Source organism: Lutra lutra, chromosome 3 (genome assembly GCF_902655055.1).
Source record: "Lutra lutra chromosome 3, mLutLut1.2, whole genome shotgun sequence".
Taxonomy (NCBI): Eukaryota; Metazoa; Chordata; class Mammalia; order Carnivora; family Mustelidae; genus Lutra; species Lutra lutra.
Window position 1 is genome coordinate 132,025,723 of NC_062280.1, and position 22,307 is coordinate 132,048,029.

The 22,307-nt window shown below is 34.8% G+C and overlaps 1 protein-coding gene across 13 annotated transcripts in view; it reads left to right on the top strand.

Annotated features, from left to right (window-relative positions):
• NBEA (neurobeachin) overlaps positions 1–22,307 on the top strand; it is a 677,938-nt gene that overhangs the window by 359,167 nt on the left and 296,464 nt on the right. For all 13 annotated transcript variants that reach the window (XM_047723145.1, XM_047723148.1, XM_047723152.1 and 10 more), the window contains 2 exons: positions 11,109–11,217; positions 15,361–15,527. In XM_047723145.1, the coding sequence (XP_047579101.1) occupies positions 11,109–11,217; positions 15,361–15,527 (276 nt within the window). The remainder of the gene's footprint in view (positions 1–11,108; positions 11,218–15,360; positions 15,528–22,307) is intronic.

Consider the following 22,307-nt stretch of genomic DNA (forward strand, 5'->3'; position numbering starts at 1 on the left):
ACAATTGAGCTTCTCTGACCCAACCAGACTCTACCTTGCAGTGTCACCAGAATCTCTATGCCAGATTTTGGGGCCAAAGGCAATTCTACTCCTATGCTGTGTGACCACTTAACTTCCATTTGGAGTCTGTCTTCTTGGCTAAATAAATCAGGATCTAAAAATCTAACCTTACAGTTTGGACATACATTTTTTCCCGCAGTTTATAAGATATCTGAAATAGTACACCCTCATTTTCCAATCAGGAAACTGAAATTCAGACACAAGGAAAATTGCTCAATTCATAATACTGATAAAAGGCAGAACCTAAATATAAACTAGATTTGCTTTTGTCCCCTCATTCAACATAAATAATGGAATACTAATTTTTCTGACCTCTTGTATTGCTTTTTCTATTGATTTTTTTCTTTCATCAAATTACAGAGATTATATTTAAAATTCAGTATCTGTTAATCTCAAGTCAAAGGCAAGCAATTAAATTATAACATACTGCATAAAATTGGATTCTTTCTAGAATATAATAATTTGCCCTACTGATATCTGTTCCATTTGGAATAGATTACTTTGTTTTGTCTCTTGACTTCTTTCCTATATCCATGACAACTCTGTCTGTTTTAAAAATAGGAATAAATAGGATTGAACAAATTGATGGGGTTTTTTTCTATTTCCTTTGGAAAATAGGCTCACATTAGAAGATAAAGACCACTTGGAATGCCTGGATGGCCCATTGGTTAAGCATCAGACTCTTGATTTTGGCTCAGGTCATGATCCCAAAGTTGTAAGATGGAGCCCTGTGTTGGGCTCTGTGTTGTGCATGGAGCCTATTTAAGATTCTCTCCATCCCTCGCCCTCTGCCTCTACCCCACCTCTCTTTTTCTTAAAAAAAAAAAAAAAAGAAGAAGAAGAAGAAGATGATGATGATGAAGATAATTTCTTTCATTTTCTGTATTATATAGATACTATGAGGAAGAAGATGTTCTGTAACAGATATTTCTGAGTTACCCAGCATTTTTTATTTATATCATTTTCTGTGTGCTAAATGTACCATAGAATTTCATGGTGTTAAAAAATTACCTTAATATTAAAATTCTATTTCTTGGGCACCTGGGTGGCTCAGTGGGTTAAGCCGCTGCCTTCGGCTCAGGTCATGATCTCAGGGTCCTGGGATCGAGCCCCGCATCGGGCTCTCTGCTCAGCAGGGAGCCTGCTTCCTCCTCTCTCTCTACCTGCCTCTCTCCCTGCTTGTGATCTCTCTGTCAAATAAATAAATAAAATCTTAAAAAAAAAATTCTATTTCTTCTTTGCCCCTCCTTCTCACATAACATATTTGTGTATTCATTCAGTCATTCATCCATTTAGTCATATGTTATTGGTGAGTCCATATTTCATACCAGGTACCTTGCAAATCATGTTGGCCTTAGAGATGAATAGGCACTGTACCTAATTTTATGAACTTCACAGTCTAAGAGAGAGGAAGTTGTTGAAAAGAAAAAGAACATAAAACAACGTGATAAATATTATAATGCCAGCACATTTGAGAAATTGGAAGGTCTTTTAGCTTTTTTTAGGAGGAGGAGTGAAAGAGTTTACAGGAAGAAATGGCACTTATTGAAGTCCTGAAAGAGTGTGAGTCTTTAAAAGTGCTCCAAAGATTATTTTCTAGGATATGGAATAAGTATGTTAAAGAGGCAGTAAGATTAGAAAAGTAGACTAATATCTGTATATAGTGAGTCTAACTATTATCTTACCTATTGAGTAGACATTTAAGAAATTTAAGTGTAGATAACACTAATGGCAAAGTGAAAAAAAGCTGTATTGATGGAATATTATTTAGCCATCAAAAGGAACAAAGTACTATACATACAACAACATGGATAAACCTGAAAAACATTATGGTACTAAAGCATCCAGACACAAAAGGCCATATATTATATGATTCCATTTATGTGAAATGTCCAGAATAGGTAATTCCATAGATACAGAAAGGAGATTAGTTACCAGGGGGTGGAAGGAGTAAGAAAGGGGAAATTGGAACTACCAATAGGTAAGGGGAGTTTTTGTTTTAGTGTTGTTTTTATTGCAATATAACATAATGCAAATTTAAGGTATATAACATGTTAACGCATTTATACATTGTAGTGTGATTGCTATCATAGTGATAACTAACACCTCTATCATATTATATAATTATCCTTTCTTTTTAGTGGTTGGAATCATTAAGTTCTAGTCTCCTAGCACAGTTGATTAAAATAAAGTATTGTATGGTCAGTATAATGTGAAATTTTAGATCTCTAGGGCTTATTCATTGCAAGTCTATAACCTTAAACAATATCTGGCCTACACCTCCATCGCCCATCCCTTGGTAACTACCATCTTACTCTCTGCTTTTAGGAGTTTCGGTTTTTTTAGATTCCACATATAAGTTACATTGTATAATACTTGTCTTTCTTTGTCTAGATTATCTCAGTTGTATAAAATGCTCAAGGTCTTGAGCATTTGGCAGGACATCCTTCTTTCTTGTGGCTGAATGATGTTCCCATTTTGTGGCTGAAAGATGCTCCTTCTCTTCTTTATCCATTCATTCATTGATGGACACTTAGGTTGTTTCCATTTCCTGGCTATTCTGAATAATGATGCAGTAAACATGGGAATGCATGTATCTCTTTGATATCCTGTTTTCTTTTTCTTGGGTGTATTCCCAAAAGCGAAATTGCTATATCATCTTGATGCAGAGTTTTTAATTTTTTGAGGAACCTCCATATTGGTTCCATAGTGGTTGAACTAATGTACATTCCTACCAACAGTGTGCAGGTGTTCCCTTTTCTCCACATCCTTGCCAACCCTTGTTATCTCTTATCTCATTGTGGTTTTGATTTGCATTTCCCTAGTTACTAATGATGTTGAGCATCTTTTCATGTACCTGCTTGCTATTGGATATCTTCTTTGGAAAAAATAACTAATATGGGGTTTTTTGAGGAATGATGGAAATGTTCTAGAATTAGATAGTGCTGATCGTTGTACAACATAGTGAATATACTAAAAACCACTAAAGTATACATTTTTAAAGGGCATTAATGTGAAATATATCTGAATTTTTAGAATGCTATAAAATTTAAAGTAAAATAAAATTTAGTGATAATCAGAATCTTAGAGTTTACCACTGAGAGAATGGCCACTACTTAATTTATAGTGTGTACATGTCAGGATTCAAAGAAGTAATCTCAGAAAGACAAAGAGACAAAAAAATGTGCAAATAAATTGTATTTATGTAATAAACATGCATATACATCTAAAATAGGGATTGTTTTTTCAAAGTGATAATGATATATAATTTGTGAGTTTGAAATGGACAATATTGGACAATAATGTGTAAGACAAAAATTATTAGGTCATATTGTGGAAGACAGTTACAGTATTAATTTTATACTTTGTTAACTATACCTGATAAAATTCCAAGAATAACAGTGAAAAGAATTGCATAAACACAATTCCAATTAGTGAAAGGAAAAAAATGAGAATAAAACAAAACATTAAAAAACTGAGACTCACAGAAATAAAGTATTGTGTTAGAAATAAGTACATTGTATAACAATGTGCACAATTAAGGCAAATAAACAATAATTTCCATTAAGGACAGAATTTGTGAGATTGAATTTAAAAATTTTTATGTTCTATTTACTAAAGACATTCCTGAAACGTAAGGAATGTTGAAAGTAAAAAGATAGACAAGTATATGGTGGACAGTAACCAAAACAAAGCTTACACAGCTATGCTAATATAAAAAATAGGTTTTAAGGTAAAAATTATTAATATTAATGAATCAGGTCATATAGTTTTTAAAAAATTGATTTTATCAGTAAGGTACTACCAGTCTATACTTTTATGTTTCATAAAATAGCATCAAAATATGTAAAGCAAAAATTGATGGACCATCAGGAAGAAAATGACAAATCTTCCACCTTAATGATTTTAATACTCTGATATCAATCATCAAAATATCTGTCACACAAAAAAATTAACAAAAACATACAAGATTGGGGGCACCTGAGTGGCTCATTTGTTAAGCATCCAACTCTTGGATTTCTGCTCTGGTCATTATTTCAGGGTTGTGAGATCAAGCCCTGCATCAGGCTCCATGCCTACCTTGGAGCTAGCTTAGAGCCTGCTTAAGATTCTTTCTTTCCCTTTCTCTCTCTCCCCTACCTGCCTCCTGCCAAAAAAAAAAATAAAGGAAAAGAAAAAAGAAAGAAAGAAAAGAAATACACACGATTTGAGTGACATAAGTTAGCGGGTTTGATATTATTGTTATCAGTGGGAGAGTCTGCATTGTGTGAATGAAGGTGTCCATTCTTGGATTCCCCACAAAAAGATTTACTTAAGGATGGGTGCTCCAATAAAGACAGCCAGAAGGAAAGCAACAAGCACAAAGCAGTTTGGGGACTGGATATTTGTTGGGTCTTCCTGGGCCGGTAGGAGCTGTTTTGTCGAGTAGGGTGATCACTTACGGAGACAACTTCCAGTCATTTGGGGGTTGGGAGGGTTAGTTTTTGACCCTACACAGTTTGTACTGGAATCATCTTGGTAGCTTTTCTCCATGGGGGGCTGTGCTATAACTGCAAAGCAAATGCATTATAATGAGTTTAGGGACTACCCTGGGGCAGAGGTAGAAGAGGAGAGGGGCATGCTCCACACCTGAGGCTCTTGGTCTGTTGGTCCCAAAGTCTTAGAAGCCTCAAGGTCAAGATGCTGTACCCTTGGGCTTCTAATGTGAGACCTCTTTATCACCATCCTTGCTTCTACCTCAGGTCTCTATCATTCTCCCTCAAGGTCTTGGGAGTTTGCCTCCAGGCATTCCTTCCACTGTCATATCTAGCTTTTTCCTAACATTATAGGCATATATAGAACTTTGCCCCCAACCATAAAGAATACATATTCACAAATAATTGAGTCAGATCATCTCATCAAAATTTTAAGAGTTAGTGTTACCATGATATCTGATAGCACATTTACATTTAAAGGCAAGGACAAGAAGAAAACTAACAGCCTCATAATTATAGAAAAAATTTAAATATCTAAGTAATTTATATTTTAAAGGAAACTCAGAAGAGAAAAATATTTGAAACTAAACAGTAATGAAAATGCTAAATACTAAAATGGATGTAATGCAAGAAAAATGGAATTTGAAGATAAATGTGTAGCTTTAAAAGGTTATATTAGAGAATAAGCCTAAAACTAAGGAGCTGAATCACCAGCTAAAAAAATAATGTCCCAGTTAGAAAAAACAGAATAAGCCTTCACAAAGTATAAGGAAGTTGATAATAAAGACCAGAAATCACCAAACAGAAAAATAAGTTACAATAGAGTGGATGAACAAATACAAAGATTTTTTTCTTTAAATAATAATAACACAGGCAAACTATTCCAAGATTGATCAAGAACAAAACAGAAAAATAAACATCAGAAATTTAAAAAAGAAACAATTGGGGCACCTGGGTGGCTCAGTGGACTAAAGCCTCTGCCTTTGGCTCGGGTCATGATCCCAGAGTCCTGGGATCGAGCCCCACATCGGGCTCTCTGCTCAGCAGGGAGCCTGCTTCCTCCTCTCTCTCTCTCTCTCTGCCTGCCTCTCTGCCTACTTGTGATCTCTGTCAAATAAATAAACAAAAATCTTTAAAAAAAAAAAAAAAAGAAAGAAAGAAACAATTGTAGATAAAACAAACTTGGAGGGGCGCCTGGGTGGCTCAGTGGACTAAAGCCTCTGCCTTCAGCTCAGGTCATGATCCCAGGGTCCTGGGATGAAGTCCCGCATCAGGCTCTCTGCTCAGCAGGGAGCTTGCTTTCCCCTCTCTCTTTCTCTGCCTGCCTCTCTGCCTACTTGTGATCTCTGTCTGTCAAATAAATAAATAAAATCTTAAAAAAAAAAAACAACTTGGAAAAGATAATGAGGGTGCTACCAAAATGTTTTACCATTAAAAATAAAAATTTTAATGAAATGGGAAAATTTCTAGAAAATATATAAGTTCTAAAGACTGAGTAACAAGTAACAAAACCCTAAAATTCTAAGTATGAAGGAAATTTAATCAGTAAAAATTCTTCCTACAGTAATAGTTTAGGTATATGCTACCAAATGTTCAAATAAAACACTGTTCCAACCATATACCAACTGCTAGAGAACACAGAGGGAACGCTCTTAATTCATTCTTTGAGGACTGTTTAATCCTGACTACAAAAGCAAACAAGATGTGTGGGAGAAAGGAAAATCACAAGCCAGTCTCCATTATTAATGTAGATATGTGAATCCTAATTAAAATATTTGCAGAACTCAGTCCAGCCATATATAAAGATATACTATGTCTGTGGGAGTGGAGAACTGGGAAGGGAGGTGGGGGAAAGTTAACCCAGAAATGCCAAAGTTGTTCATTATTGTAAAATTCCTAAAAATGTCTTTGATTTATCCTATTAAATCCTTATTATCCTCTCAGTATGTTCAGACGCACCCAATAAAATTCAACATTCATGATTTTTAAAAAAATATTCTTAGCAAACGAGAAATAAAAAAGGATTTTCTTAATCTGAAAAGAGTGCAGAAAACATGCCACTTTATTTCTAAAACTTAAAAACAAGTTAATCCGGGCAACATATTTTGCCATATACATAGATTAGATTAAACGATGAAGAGGCAAGAGAATGATAAACATGAAGTGCATGGGACGCCTGGGTGGCTCAGTTGGCTAAGGGGCTGCCTTCAGCTCAGGTCAGGATCCCAGAGTCTTAGGATCAAGTCCCACATCCGGCTCCTTGCTCAGCAGGGAGCCTGCTTCTTTTCTCCCTCTTCCTCTGCCTGCCACTCTGTCTTCCTGTGCTTTCTCGCTCTCTCCCCTCTCTCTCACAAAAAAATAAATAAAATCCTAAAAAAAAAAAAAATGAAGTGCAGCAGAGTGGTTAATAAATGTGTGTGTTTATGTGTTAAATATATATCCAAATCACTACAAACATACATTCGAGTAAATACAGTATTTTTTTAAATAAAGAAAAAATTTAAGTGAATAAAGTTAGAATACTAAAGACATTTCTGTGGACTCTGAAAACATGAGTAAAAGAAATTGGCTGTGAAAAAGAAATAGAAACTTCATCTTCAATGAAATTAGGTTTTGTGAGTTTCCTCAACAGTCCAGATATATAGGACAGAGGAGGGAGACCAATGTCTTAATCTAGGGATGCCTGAGCAATTGTAGCAGGTAGATAAGAATTGAGTGACAGTGCCAGCAAGAAAGTAGTTACAACATGGAACTACGGGATGGCAAGTTCAATGCGAAAAGAAGTGAATCTGAGTGGTGGAAGAAGGATTAAGAGAAAATAGAGGGATTAAACAAGTGCAGTTAGAAGAATCCAGAGCTTGTTTTTTCCTGGATCCAGGGGAGGGACAAATGAAGGCAAGAGAGAACAGTAAGTGTAGGGAGGTTGTAGCCAGAAAGTAGATTGTTGGAGTTTAAAGATTTAGGAAGTGAAGACAATTAGGGCCAGTAGAGTGATTTCCTGAAGTGAAGTAGAACTGAAGTTTCTAAAGGAATCATAGATTTAGGTATTTTTAGATCCTGTTAAAAAGGGACAAGGAATTGTGATATACTCTGGGGAATGGTTTTCCCTGTGGATAATGAAGTTACCCAGAATGATTAAGTCAACTAAGATTCCTTCTCTCCATGGAAGTAAAACAAACTATGTTAGTTGATGTGTAACTCATTAAGTATGCTCGTTGATGCAGAACTCATTAGTGTCAGAGCAGAGCTAGGAGGACAAACTGACTTTCAGATAATTGATACAATTTCTCTGGTGTTTCTGAGGTAAGAGTCTTCCCCACCCTCTGCCCCTCTCTGCTGCCATTCCTCTTTGCTTTACCAATCCACTGTTTTGCTCCTGGGGAGTCTTTACCTATTAACTGCCAGACACAGGGCCTCTCCCTCCCTGCTGTCTTCTGTTAATCTATTTAAGTTTTGTAATCCACACTAATTTGCACATATTAGATTTCCTCCTGGCTTTCTTCAGCTTTCATGCACTAGACAAAGCCATTGAACAGAATATTCCTGTATTTCACATCTCTTTTCTCTTTTGAAGCCAGCCTAACAAATATAGACCAATTATTTCATCAAAACTTAATATTCAGAGTTTAAGTTACAGTCTTTTTTTAACTTCTTTTCTTTTTCTACCTCCCTCAGTGAATTGAAGATTATCTGTATGATTGTTTGCCTTCCAACATTATAGAGAAATCTGAGCCTTTTTTCCAAGTATTGTGGTTTCTAACAGAGTCCCCTAACCTTTTCGTTCTTCGAATAATTTATATTATCATTAACTTTTGTTCTAAAATTAAGAAAATATTCCCATTGGAATGTGCCTGTGTTCCTCTTAAGTAACTGGAGAGATTATTGCTGCATGTTTCCAGGTGATATTTCCACTTACTCTGCTGCTATGCAAGATTTTAGTTGTGCCTGTGTCATACGGTGGGAAGTCCCTGCTGGTCTGAGAGTGATAGCCATTATTTACCTTAAATCTCATCATGGAGTAATGATGTCAGACCACATATGGACTTTGGGGGAATAGGTTTTTACTGAGAACTATCTTGAATTCAGTATCTACATTACTGCCTTACGAAATATAGAGATCATTCACCTGCCGATTTTTATAGAAGATGCTACACAGATATCGCACATAATTTGGTGAAAAGATAGTAAAACTTACTGCTATGTAATTCAACCTTAATACACTTCAAAGAAAAAATAAATTCAGTACAGACTTACTTCCAAGACATGTTATAGAGCTTTTACAAATTTTAGTTAAGCAATAAATTAGAAATATCAGGATACTCAGTAATGTTTTTTTGTTTGCTTATTCATATTATCAGTGAAAAAGATGAGTTTGCTATGGGTAGACAATGTAGTGAACAATATAGGAATAGTTACTGAGTTGCTATTTAGTATACAAAAGTTAAAATGAGGTTCAATTTTTCCCATTCTGATTAAAATTTACAACAACTTGAGCAAGAAAAAAAATGATAATTCATTTCATTAATGAGCAGTGGAAATATAAAACAGTAATCTTAAAAAGAGCACTCTTGTTAAAAATCTAAGTAGAGAAAAACTGGACCATGAATGGAGGTGAGTATTCGAATTGAATCTTGAAAGGACATAGGTCAAAGAATGGACATTATTTTGTAAGTTTGCCCTTTAAGAAAAACCCAGAAAGACTTAAAGGTAACTTCAAATGTCCTTTGATTATTTTTAACACAGTAATCGCCTATAGAAAAAGAAAACATTTTAAAAGATGCAAAAAGGCCAAATCACTGTTTATAGTAGACAAAATGACAAGAATTAATGTTAGAATGCCTACAGCGGAGGAGGGCAGTAATTAACATGAAAGGTTTTACTTCAAAAAATATTGTTGGCTAATGAAGATGCAATGCCAAATATATAGAATTTTGAGAATTTTTAAAAAATTATAATCTGAGGCAGAACTTAATTTTTCTGAGCCTTAGTTTCTTATGCTTAAAAATGAAAATAATATATATCTCTGAGGATTCTTGTGAGAATTAAATATTTTGTGTAAACTACCTATTTTATTACCTATCTCTCAATAAGTGGTTTGGTGACAGTTGTTATGATTTATTTCTTCTCCTTCTCCTCCTCCTCCTCCTCCATCATCATCATCATCATCATCATCATCATGTGATTTAAATCTGTCTTTATTCTCATAACTGGGCTCAGCTCAGCAATTCCTTTGCTCCCTGCGAAGCTGTCTGGCATTTCAGTCACCTGGGAGGCTGGCTCTGGGCTGGGAGCTCATGTAGGCCTGGGATCCTGAGGTCCTCTATTCTCCTTGGGTTGGCCATATAATGTGAGCTGCTCTCAGCAGGGCAGCAGATTCTAGAAGACAAAGTTCCAAGAAAGGAAGGCAAAAGGTGCAAGGCATCTTATGGCCTAGACTCAGAAGTCACAAAGCATCACCTCTGTTATATTCTGTTGGTTACAGGAAGTCACAGGCAGACCTAAGGGCTGCAGAAAATGACTCCTCTTTTTGACGGAGCAATAACACTCTCACACTTCAAAAGAGCATATGGGACCGGAGATACTGTTGCAGCCATCTTTGAATAACCTCTGCCCTTTGCTATAAAAGAAGTATGAAGAAGCTCCCTGTGTGTACATAAGAAAAGGTCTTCAAGGGGTGCCTGGGTGGCTCAGTGGGTTAAAGCCTCTGCCTTCAGCTCAGGTCATGATCCCAGGGTCCTAGGATCGCACCCCGCACATGGGGCCCTCTGCTCAGCAGGGAGCCTGCTTCCTCCTCTCTCTCTCTGCCTGCCTCTCTGCCTGCTTGTGATCTCTGCCTGTCAAATAAATAAATAAAATCTTTAAAAAAGAGAGAGAGAGAAGAAAATATCTTCAAGATATATTGCTAAGTGAGAAAAGCTAGGTACAGAAAAGACTGTATAATACACTAACAATAGTGTAAGGAAGTTGGGGGGGGAGAATGTATTTGTATTATGTATTTTTAAAAGTCTCTGAAAACATGCAAGAAACTAATAACAAACAGTGCCTGATGAGTTTGGAAATCATGTGTCTAGGTGATAAAGGGAGGCTTTTCACTATATGTCTTACTATACTTTTTCAAAAACAATCTGAATATTCAAATAACTTCTATTGTTTAAAAATGAAGTTTATAGATTTCCTAATATATGGCCATTTAGATTTTGTGTGAAAATTTACTTCTATGATAGTGAATTCTGTTGTTTTAACCATTTACTTCAAAGGTGGTGAATTCTGTTGTTTTAACCATTTAAAACACTGTCAAAAAGCCTTGATTCTTTTGCATTAACTACGTCAAATTAACTGAATCATTTATTCACAAGACACACAGTACTTACCAGAGGCATTGTTGTAACATTTTTATGGTATATTTCTGTATTTCAAATGTCTTTGAATTATAATTTCATCTATCTTAATTTCATAATGTAACTTTAAACTTTATGCATAATTAATATTTCAAATACTGAAACTTGATTATTAAAATGTAGTATTAACTGAAGCTATTAAGAATAATAATTCCAAAGGTATCTTCCTTTTTAGATTACTATGCCATGCTATGAAGGACCATATAGTTCGTGTTGCAAATGAAGCTGAGTTTATTTTGAACAGACAGAGAGCTGAGGATGTACATAAACATGCAGAGTTTGAGGTAAGGCTTTTATAAAGAAGGTTTTTTAGAAACTGTTTTATAAGCAGTTCTTTTTTTTTTTTTTAAGCTTTTGTAAATGCTAAGCACAGAGCACTAATTTTTACCTCATTTACAACATGCAGAAATTCTTCTTACAATATGCCTAACCCTTTGGTAGACTGAAGTTGTTCTAATGTATTCTTAAATGCAAATAAGATTTTATGATGCAATTACTTTAGTAATTTTTAAACTAGTTTATACATCACTTAGAGATGGGCATAACAAGTTGTTATATGAAGAAACTCAGTTTTACCAAATATTCCATAATTTATTATTTATCAATATGTCCATCTTTAGAGTGACTGAAGATCACTTCAGTTGTCTTATTGTTATAATCGATATTTCACTGACAACTTAAGCTTTGCTATTATATGATATACATGTAGATCTATACATATATTGGGAATAGAATAATTTTAAAATCCTCATAAGTGGGGCGCCTGGGTGGCTCAGTGGGTTAAGCCTCTACCTTCGGCAAGGGTCATGATCTCAAGGTCCTGGAATTGAGCCCCACATTGGGCTCTCTGCTTGTCAGGGAGCCTGCTTCTCCCTCTCTCTCTGCCTGCCTCTCTGCCTACTTGTGATCTCTCTCTCTCTCTCATCAAATAAATAAATAAATAAACTTAAAAAAAAATCCTCGTAAGTACCTTGGCTAAAGAAAAAATTATCATTTCTATTTCATGTGCAAAAACTAAAGTGTATTGAGATATTGTATATTCTATACTAATAGGTTTTATAAAAATATTATTTTTATATTTCCAGCATGTTAATAATTATTTGCCATTATTTGAATTGCCTCAATTCAATATCTTGATTTCAGTGTTTTAAATTATAGTGATTACTTAATTCATTCAATTTTTGACAAAACTTGGTTTCAGAAATATTCAGGTGACCTGCCTGACCTGGCTTAGCTGAACTGTCAGTGGCCCTGAAAATACTCTTCTTCTTTTTTTTTTTTTTTTTAATTTAATTTTATTTTTCCAGTGTTCCAAGATTCATTGTTTATGCACCACACCCAGTGCTCCATGCAATACATGCCCTCCTTAATACCCACCACCAGGCTCACCCATCCCCCCACCCCAACCCTTCCAAAACCCTGTTTGTTTCTCAGAACCCACAGTCTCATGCTTCATTTCCCCCTCCGTTTTCCCCCAATTCACTTTTCCTTTCCTTCTCCTAATGTCCTCAGTGTTATTCCTTATGCTCCACAAGTAAGTGAAACCATATGAAAAATGACTCTCTCTGCTTGACTTATTTCACTCAACGTGAGGCAGGAATCTATCAAAATCTTAGAGGAGAACATAGGCCTTGAAAATAATAAATAACCATCAATTTATTTTCCTGATGCAACATGCAAACAAGTGGGACACGGCTGGAAATCAGAGTCCAAGATTTCAGTTTTGATGAGGTTTTTATCTCAGTAAGCCAGCTCTCTTAGTCATGCAAGTTGATGCCCTCAGTCTAGTAATCTCTGACCTTGCTAGCTGAAAAGCACAAGACAGAGAATTAACTGTTGTCACTCTCATACCCAACCTCTGCTTTATTTGTCAGAGGAGACAGCACACACTTGTCATGTGAGATTGCAACAACCTTATTTTGAAAAAAATACCAAATATTTTAAACTTTGATAAAAATACATTGACAATTGGGTGTTTATCAAAGTATCATATCCCTTCAAGAGTAAATACTATTGGATATTTATCAAGATATCCTGCTATAATCTGGGTGTCAAGAAAATTTTGACTTATCTGTTCTTTGAAGAATATGTTTAGATATGAGATAGGTTAGGAGTTGAAACAAAATAAGAACATTCAATTAACTAGTGACTTCTGTTAGTAAATAAGATTTAGAATATTAGCTGAATCCCCTGAAGGATAAATTTTAAATCATTCATATATCTACTAAGAAAATCAAGAAATTTTGTGGGGATATATAAAGGTCAATATTTATCATATGAAAATATTTAAAATAGATTTTTAAGCAGCTAGATATTAGTGACAAGTTTTAACACATATTTAGCCAAAATGGAGTTAAGCTGAGGACAGTGGTTCTCAGCCTTTTTTTCATTAGTGCCCCCTCTAAGGAATCTTTTCTAATCTCCCTCTCCCAGTAAAATTTTATTTCTATAATATGCTGCATATCTGTTTGTGTACTATATATGCATCTGTGCATCTGTGCTTTATACGTAGAAAGGATATGGTTTTTTCTCATCCCCAATACCACTTTTTATGCCCTGGGCATGAGATCATTCCTGTTGAGGATGCATGGCGAAGAGTGATAAGAGGCTATGAAGTGGACATGAAGACTCAGTGCTTTTTGGATTATGTAAATATAAAATAAAATACATAAATCAAATTTTGAGAGTATCATCATTGTTATTTAATGGATGTGTTTTTTTAACTGAAACATTTAAATTTGTTCTTTTTAGGTTAGAGCTGTATTGGTAAATGCATTGACCTTGAGAGTGTGTGTGCGTGTGTACGCTTAAGTGGTTTACCAAACACTTACCACTTTTAAATTATAAAAGATTTTATAAAAGCCATGATATTTTATTAGGACTTTTTGGGAATTTCTCTGCCTCCCATATAAGCCTGTGATTAAGAGATAAAGTATATTTAATTTGAGATGGGTACTTCACAATTTTTTTAGTTAACGATTGTAATTGTTAAGGAAGAAAAATGAAAATTTAATTTTGCTCTCCAATGAGCTAATGAAATATTAAACTCATTATGGAGGCAGATCATTGTACTAATTGGTGATTCCCTGTACAAAAAGATAAATTGGAAAATGAATTAATCCTTCTTAGAGTACTGTAAGGTTATTTCTCTGAAAGAGATGACTTGTGGTAATAGTCTGCATCAATAGATAGACTGAAGGGATATGTTCAGATTCCTTCCATGAAACAAATTTTTACATAGTAAAGATGAATGTGAACCAATTATATGTATTTTTAGATGTGAGACTTTTTTTCCTCTAGATATATGACTCATATTATATGCTTGGTAAAGTTAGAATTTATGATCAGTCCACCTATATAAAAATTACTATACAAAAATCAAACATAATTAAAGAGATGTTCATCTTCATGTTCATATTGAACCTTTCTGATACACAGTGAGATGGATACCGATTAGCTATGTCACTGATCTGGTGAGCATGAATGCAGACAGTGGACAGAACAACTGATTATTAGAAAAGATGAGAATAATAGGGTTGTTATCATGGGAACCTTTGAACACATTAAATTCTAGACTTGGGAGAGATTATAGAGAAAACTTTAGCTTCTCATTCTATAAATATGAAACTAAGTATTGATGGGGAAAGAAAAGAATTTTCACAAAGTGTGGAATAAATCCAAATCTAAATACCTAAGTCAGGGGCGCCTGGGTGGCTCAGTGGGTTAAGCCGCTGCCTTCGGCTCAGGTCATGATCTCAGGGTCCTGGGATCGAGTCCCGCATCGGGCTCTCTGCTCGGCAGGGAGTCTGCTTCCCTCTCTCTCTCTCTCTCTGCCTGCCTCTCTGTCTACTTGTGATCTCTCTCTGTCAAATAAATAAATAAAATCTTTGAAAAAAAAATAAATAAATACCTAAGTCATTGCTTTTCCTCGTATACCACATTGCCATTCATGAAATTGGAAAACTATTATTTATAGTTTATATATATATATATATATATATGGCAAGTTTTGGATCTCTATATAATTATCAAGAATGTAATTCTCATTTTAAGTGTGGCATATACCATATTGGTTAAAATAATAATTAGATTTGTGTTTTTAATAAACCATTCTTCTAAAATTATTACTTTGGGAATATATTAAAATCAGACTCAGAATTTTAGGAGCCTTAAAGATCATTAATTGCTTTATATAATACCATCCAAATTATCTTCCATATACTTTATGTATAATCACATAGAACACATTTTTACAAGTTTGAAAAGTGATTGTAGTGACCATATTCTTTCTGTTTTACTTTTCTTAAATTAAATTTTCACAAGATTATGTTACTACCCTTCAATTTAAGGTCAGATATCGTTCCTTACTTGGACACCGCAGAAGTTATACATTGTTAAACATTATGCATCATTCGTATTTTTTGTAGTCGCAGTGTGCCCAGTATGCTGCTGATAGAAGAGAGGAGGAAAAGATGTGTGATCATCTCATAAGTGCTGCTAAACATCGAGATCACGTTACAGCAAACCAACTGAAACAGAAGATCCTTAATATTCTCACAAATAAACATGGCGCTTGGGGAGCAGTTTCTCATAGGTGAGTTTCACAAATTTAGAAGTAAATAATAACTCACAGGTTATTTATAATAGTTAGAAGTTAAAGATTACGAACTTTAAAATTATGTAGAAAAAATGATTTAAAACATACAAAATTGCTTGAATTTTTCCCTGATATCTTTAGTAATTCCTTGTTAGAATCCTTCAGGAGAAAATCTAAACTTTTAACAGAAGCTCCAGTGGAAGCCATTTCTAATTTAACAGTAATATGTAATATAAAAAAAAAAATAGGCAAGTATTTTAGACTACTATCTCTTACATGATGTGTGTTAATTATTAGAAGTGGCTTTTTTTCAACTTTGAAGAGTCAACTCTACCTAGTAATTAAATTTATATCATTCTTAATTTTTCCAAAACAGGTAGTAATAGAAACATTTACTGTGTAGAGGTAACACATCTTTTTAAAGCTTTTCTTCCATATTTTTCTATTCAGTCTTTCTTAGGAAAGATTTTCATTGCACGTTAGGGCATTTATGATATCATAGTAAAAGTAAAACCAAAATTGGTTGTTTATGAATTACAGATGTTCTCACTAAAGTTTTGTGAGCATAAATTTTTTTTATTTCCTCTACACAATGAAGTTTTCTAGAAAAATAATAGTGAGGCAGGTCACAATATTTCGATTGCTAATGTTCTTCATTTTTAGATCTTCATTTTATTTGATCCTATTAAATGCTTTTAAGTCTCTGGCAGAGTTTAGGGGTTGGTTAACTGTGACTGGCACACTACTAAGAAGAATTCTGATAGAACTTATTCTCTTAGTTGGGGAGGAACATCTAGAATATGACCATGATACTGTTTGATCATCTGGCCTGGTATTTCAAATATAAGATAGACTTGGTAAATCTTTATAATTTTTGTATTTAAGGTAAAATTATAACTTAATAACCTTAAAAATAATCAACACTCAATATTTGTTTCTTATAATAATAGTGATACTGTGACATCTAGATTTATTGAATGCTTATTGTGTGCCAGGCATCATACTAAGAAGTTTACATGAATTATTTCATTTAACCTTTAGAACATCTCTATTTAGTTTGGTACGCAAATGTTTTCCGTATTATATTGAGGAAACTGGAGCTTTCAGAAGTTAAATAAAAACTTACATAGTATCATACAAGGAGAGACAGTGTTTCAGTCAGAGTTCTCCAGAAAAACATAAAAACAGAACCAATGGGATGTATGTGAGACATGGAGATATAGGTATAAGTATAAATATAGAAATAGACATAGATTTATTTTAAAGAATTGACTCACATGATTATGAGGGCTGGTAAGTCTAAAATCTGTAGGATAGACTGGCAGGCTAGAAACTAAGGCATGATTTTTGCTATAGTCCTGACACAGGATTTCGTCTTCTCCAATGAACCTCAAGGTTTATTTTGTTTTGTTCTTATTTTTGTTTTTTTTTAAGGCCTTCAACTAATTGGATGAGGTCCACCCACATTTTATCTTTTATTTAAAGTCCAGTGATTGTAGGTGTTAACTACATTTAGGAAATACCTTCACAGCAACATCTAGACTGTTATTTGACCAAACAACTGAGCACTATAGCCTAGTCAACTTGACATGTAAAGTTTAACATCATACATGGTAGCAATAACATGGGCATTTTGCCCAGCTCTAGACTTTGTCTCTCTTTTTTGTGTTCTCTGAATTGGATTTATCTTCTTAGTTCTATACAATCAGGACTGTAACGTAATATTGCTAATAATTCAGGTGATATGACTCAGAATATTGCCTTCAGTGTATAAAGATGCATGAGAACTTGAGGTCTTAATTATTTCATCATCTAATTAGGATACAGCTAACAGAGAGTCACCTCCATAGCTGCAGTCATGAATCAAGTGCATCCTCTGCTCAGCTAATCCTTTACTGGGTTTCATTAGACTGACAGAAAGACTGGCAGCAGGACCCCTTAGATATAAAGGTAGCTTCTCTTCTTTCCTGCACATTAATTCCCAGTGACTAACAAAAAAACACACAATCTTTCTGTTAATCATCCTTTCCTAAGTCACTGAACTCTAAATATTTAAGAATAGGTTTTGTTCTCTATAATCTTACTTAGTATTTGACTAATTAATAAGACTCAGTCATTAGATTGCTTCTCTTTTTTGTTTGATTCACTCTTTATTGTAGCTTTTACAAATCTCACGGCTTAAAAACACAACCACTATGTTGATAACTCCCTAGTTTATTATCCCTAGTCCAGATCTTTCAGTCACCTCCAGACTTGTTTATCCATCTACCTATTTGGCATCTTCTACCTAGATACCATACTTCAGGTGACAAAACAGCTCCTAAGACTTTCTCCCAAACCATCTCTACCTCAACCGAGGGCAGCTCCATTCTTAAATTTGCCCAGGCCGTAAATGTGGCTTTTATCCTAACTGCTCCTAACACATCACATATTGAGCCCTGAGGCACATCTTACTGACTCTGTCACAGAATATGTCTAGCACATTACCTTTGTGGTCCCCTTGCTCCAAAATGATGCCATCATTTCTCACTTGACTTGTCCCAGCAGCATTTTCTATAGTCTTCCTGCTTCTGCCTTGATCCTCCTAAAGGCCATTCTCAAAACAACAGCCTGGGCGATTTTTATTAAAATGTGTATCCTTTTGCTCCTCTACTCAGAAACCCCCAGAGCCGTGCTGTGCAAGATGGTAACCATTAGTCACATGTGGCTATTGAAATTTAATAAAAATTAAATTTAATTAAAAATGTAGGGCCAAATTTCAGGTACTCAGTAGCCACATGTGGGTGGCAGCTAGCATATTAGACAGGACAGAACATTTCCATTATTGCACAAAGTTGCATTGGACGGTGTTGCTCCAGAAGTTTCCTGTGTCACCAAAAGTTAAAATCCTTACAATGACCTACAAGGACAGAATGTGCTATTTTTGATAGAGTGTTCAGAGAAATCCATTCTGATAAAGAACCACTTGGGCAAAGAACTCTGAGCATTTTAAACAGAGAGAACAGCCTGCAAAAGAAGGAGGGGCTTGGCCTGTTCCAAGAGCAGTCAGAGACTAGTATGGCTGCCGTGCAGTGAGCCATGGATGAAAGGTTATGATCTTTGTTAACTCTCTGACCTCCTCTGTTGCTACTCTCCCCTGGCTCATTTTGTTCCAGTCACTGTGGCTTTTTGCTGTTTTTCTGGCTTTTAGGACATGCTTATTCTATTTGGAATGTTTTCTCCCAATCTATGCAGCTACCTCTCCCACTTTCTTCCAGTTTTAATTCAAATGGTACTTTCTCAAAAAAGCCATCATCTGTAGCCACTTCTTCCCCCCAAGTGTTTTGTATTATATTTCTCTGCTTTATTTTTCCTTTTCCAACATTTATTACTATCTTACATATTATGTACTTATTTATTAGTTGTACTGTTTTGTCTCCCACGAGAATACAAGCTCCATAATGGAAGGGATTTTTCTCTCTTTTGTCCATAGAATACCTCACACCTAGAATAATGCCTGATACATGGTGCTAAATAAATATCCACTGAATAAATTAATAAATGAACACTTGATGTATACCCTTTTTACAGCGATACTAGCAATGGAATGGAAAGCAAATTAGTCTGTTGTCTGGGACGATTTTATATTTTGAATGAAATCGTATTATTAAATGACAAAATGTACTTAGCCTTGCATAAAACCAAAGCTTGGGTTCATCTGGAAAGTGAGAGGAGCAATTCTCATTTCATTGGATTATTTAAATGGTAAACTGAAGTATTATAATGCAAAATGCTTAACACAGTATCTGACACAGAGTAGACTTTTTATATTTGTTAGTCTCTTTTCTTTTTTGTTAGCTCTTTGAAAAAAGCCTTTTTAAAAAGACTTTATTTTTTTAGAGCAGTTTTAGGTTTACAACAGAGATTTTCCTTATACCTTCTCCCAACACACATGTATACCCTCTCCCATAATCATGGTCATTCTCCCAAATGGTACATTTTTTTACCGGGACTGAACCCACATTTACACAGTATAGCATAATTACCCGAAGTCCATAGTCCACCTGATGGCTCACTCTTGGTGTTGGTTCTGTGTGTTGGGACAAATTATCCCATATACCCAGCATTATAATATCATATGGAGTATTTTAATTGCTCTAAAATTTCTCTGTGTTCTGCCTATTCATTTCTCTCCTTCCCCCCCACCACCCTGGGCAACCACTGTTTTTTTTTTGTTTTGTTTTGTTTTGTTTTTAAATCTATAGTCTTGCCTTTCCAGAATGTCACATAGTTGAAGTCATACAGTATGTAACCTTTTCAGATTGGGTTCTTTTACTTAGTGACATGCAATTAAGGTTCCTTCATATCTTTTCATGGCTTGATGGCTGATTTTCTTTTAGTGCTGAATAATATTTCATTGTCTGGATATACCACAGTTTATTTATCCATTTACCTACTGAAGAGCATCTTGGTTGCTTCCAAGTTTTGGCAGTTATGAATAAACATCCGTGGGCAGGTTTTTGTATGGACATTGGTTTTCAGCTCCTTTGGGTAAACACTAAAAACCATGATTGCTGAATGGTATGATAAGAGTATGTTTAGTTCTGTAAGAAACCACCAGAGTGTCTTCAAAGAGGCTATAACATTTTGCATTCTGACTACCAATATATGAGAATTTCTGTTGTTCCACCTCCTCGCCAGCTTTAACTATTGTCAGTGTTCCAGATTTGGACCATTCTAATAGGTGTATGTAGTAGTGGTATCTCATGTTTTGATTTGAATATTCCTGATGACATATGATGTGGAGCATCTTGTCATGTGCTTGTTTTCCATATGTACATCTTCTTTGGTGAGGTGTCTGTTAAGTCTTTGGCCCATTTTTTAACCAAGTTATTTGCTTTCTTATTATTGAGTTTTAAGAATTCTTTCTATATTTTGCATAACCATCCTTTATCAGATATGTCTTTTGCAAATATTTTCTCCCAGACTGTGGCTTGTCTTTTCATTCTCTTGATAGTGTCCTTTGTAGTGCAGAACTTATTAATTTTTTTAAGATTTATTTATTTATTTATTTGACAGACAGAAATCACAAGTAGGCAGAGAGGCAGGCAGAGAGAGAGGTGGAGGCAGGCTCCCTGCTGAGCAGAGAGCCCTATGCGGGGCTCGATCCCAGGACCCTGGGATCATGACCTGAGCTGAAGGCAGAGGCTTAACCCACTGAGCCACCCAGGCACCCCCAAACTTATTAATTTTAATGAAGTCTGGCTTCTGTTGTTTCTTTCATGGGTAATATCTTTGGTGTTGTATCTAAAAAGGCACTGCCCATATATACCCAAAGTCATCTAGGTTTTCTCTTCTAGAAGTTTTATGGTTTTGCATTTTATATTTAGGTCTGTGATCCGTTTTTAGCTAATTTTTTTGAAGGATGTAAAGTCTGTATTGTATTTCTGGGTTCTGTGTCCCATTGACCTATTTGTCTGTTCTTCCAGCAATACCATATTGTCTTGGTTAATGTAGCTTTATGGTAGTTTTGAATCAAGTAGCATCAGTCCTCCCACTTTATTCTTCTCTTTCCAAAGACCCTTTTTTAAAGTAATTTCCCATCAGCCATCAATTCATGAAAAGAGATTTCCCAGAACCCTCTAACTTGTAATATATAGCTATAATTTATTGATTTTATTAATTTAATGAACAGATAACTCTTGTTAGCATAGTGGTAAAGAAGACTTACTCCCTGTCCTCATTTAGTTCATAATAGTCAAATAGAAATGACTGATATTAAACAAAACAAATGATTATAGAAATAAAAAACGTAAATACAAACTCTGGCAATTACTAGGAAAGAAAAGTACAGGGTGATCTAAAGGAGAGGGTATAATGAATGATCTTCATGTTAGATCAGGGAATCAGAGAAGATTTCTTTAAATAAGTTCTGTTTGAGCTAAAGAATGAACAGGGAATCATCACAACAGGTGAGGTATAGAACATTCAAGAGAGAGAAATATTAAACAAAGACTCAGCTTAGAAATAATAAAATGAATGGAAAGGAGGCTCATATTTCTAGAGCTTAGTGAGCAATGGGGATAGTGGCTTGAGATAAGGCTGGAGAGTAACATATGAGCCGGATGATTTAAAGTCTTATAGATCATGTTAAGAATTTGTGACTTTATCCTAAGTGGCATAAACAGCAGTGAAAGGTTTTGAGCAGAAGAGTAACGTGATCTGATTAATGTTTTAAAAGATCAGTCTGACTGCTTTTTAAAGACATATTGGGAGTAATAGGGAAGTATGGTCACTCTATTTATAACTGAGTTCAAATATCACCCTTCCTGTAGCATTCCCTGACTTTCCCTATTTTTCTTAACCCTACCTCTTCCTATTTTGTTATCTGTATTGCAATTATCTTTGCTACACCACTTAATGTTTTATAGCTGTGCAGATACACATGTCTTCCAATAGACTTGTAGCTTCCTAAGAGGAATAATTAAATGGTACAGTTGCATCCCTGTTATTAAATATATGTTACATCTGAAGGAATTTCATTCCTATAATGTTATACTTGCTGTCTTACCCAAGAAAATATTGAATTTTAACTTAAAATTCCTTTTATCTTTTGACTCAGTGGTCATGCTGGCTCTAACATACTTCAGCTTTAGCTTCTGAATTAATATTATTGCTCTTTATTTTGTCCTGAGGAGGAACTAGAATCTGACAGCCCTTTAAAAATGCATATTCAAGAATTAATGTTTTAAAATAATCCTTAGTATGTATGAACAGTTTTTCTTTATCTTATATTTT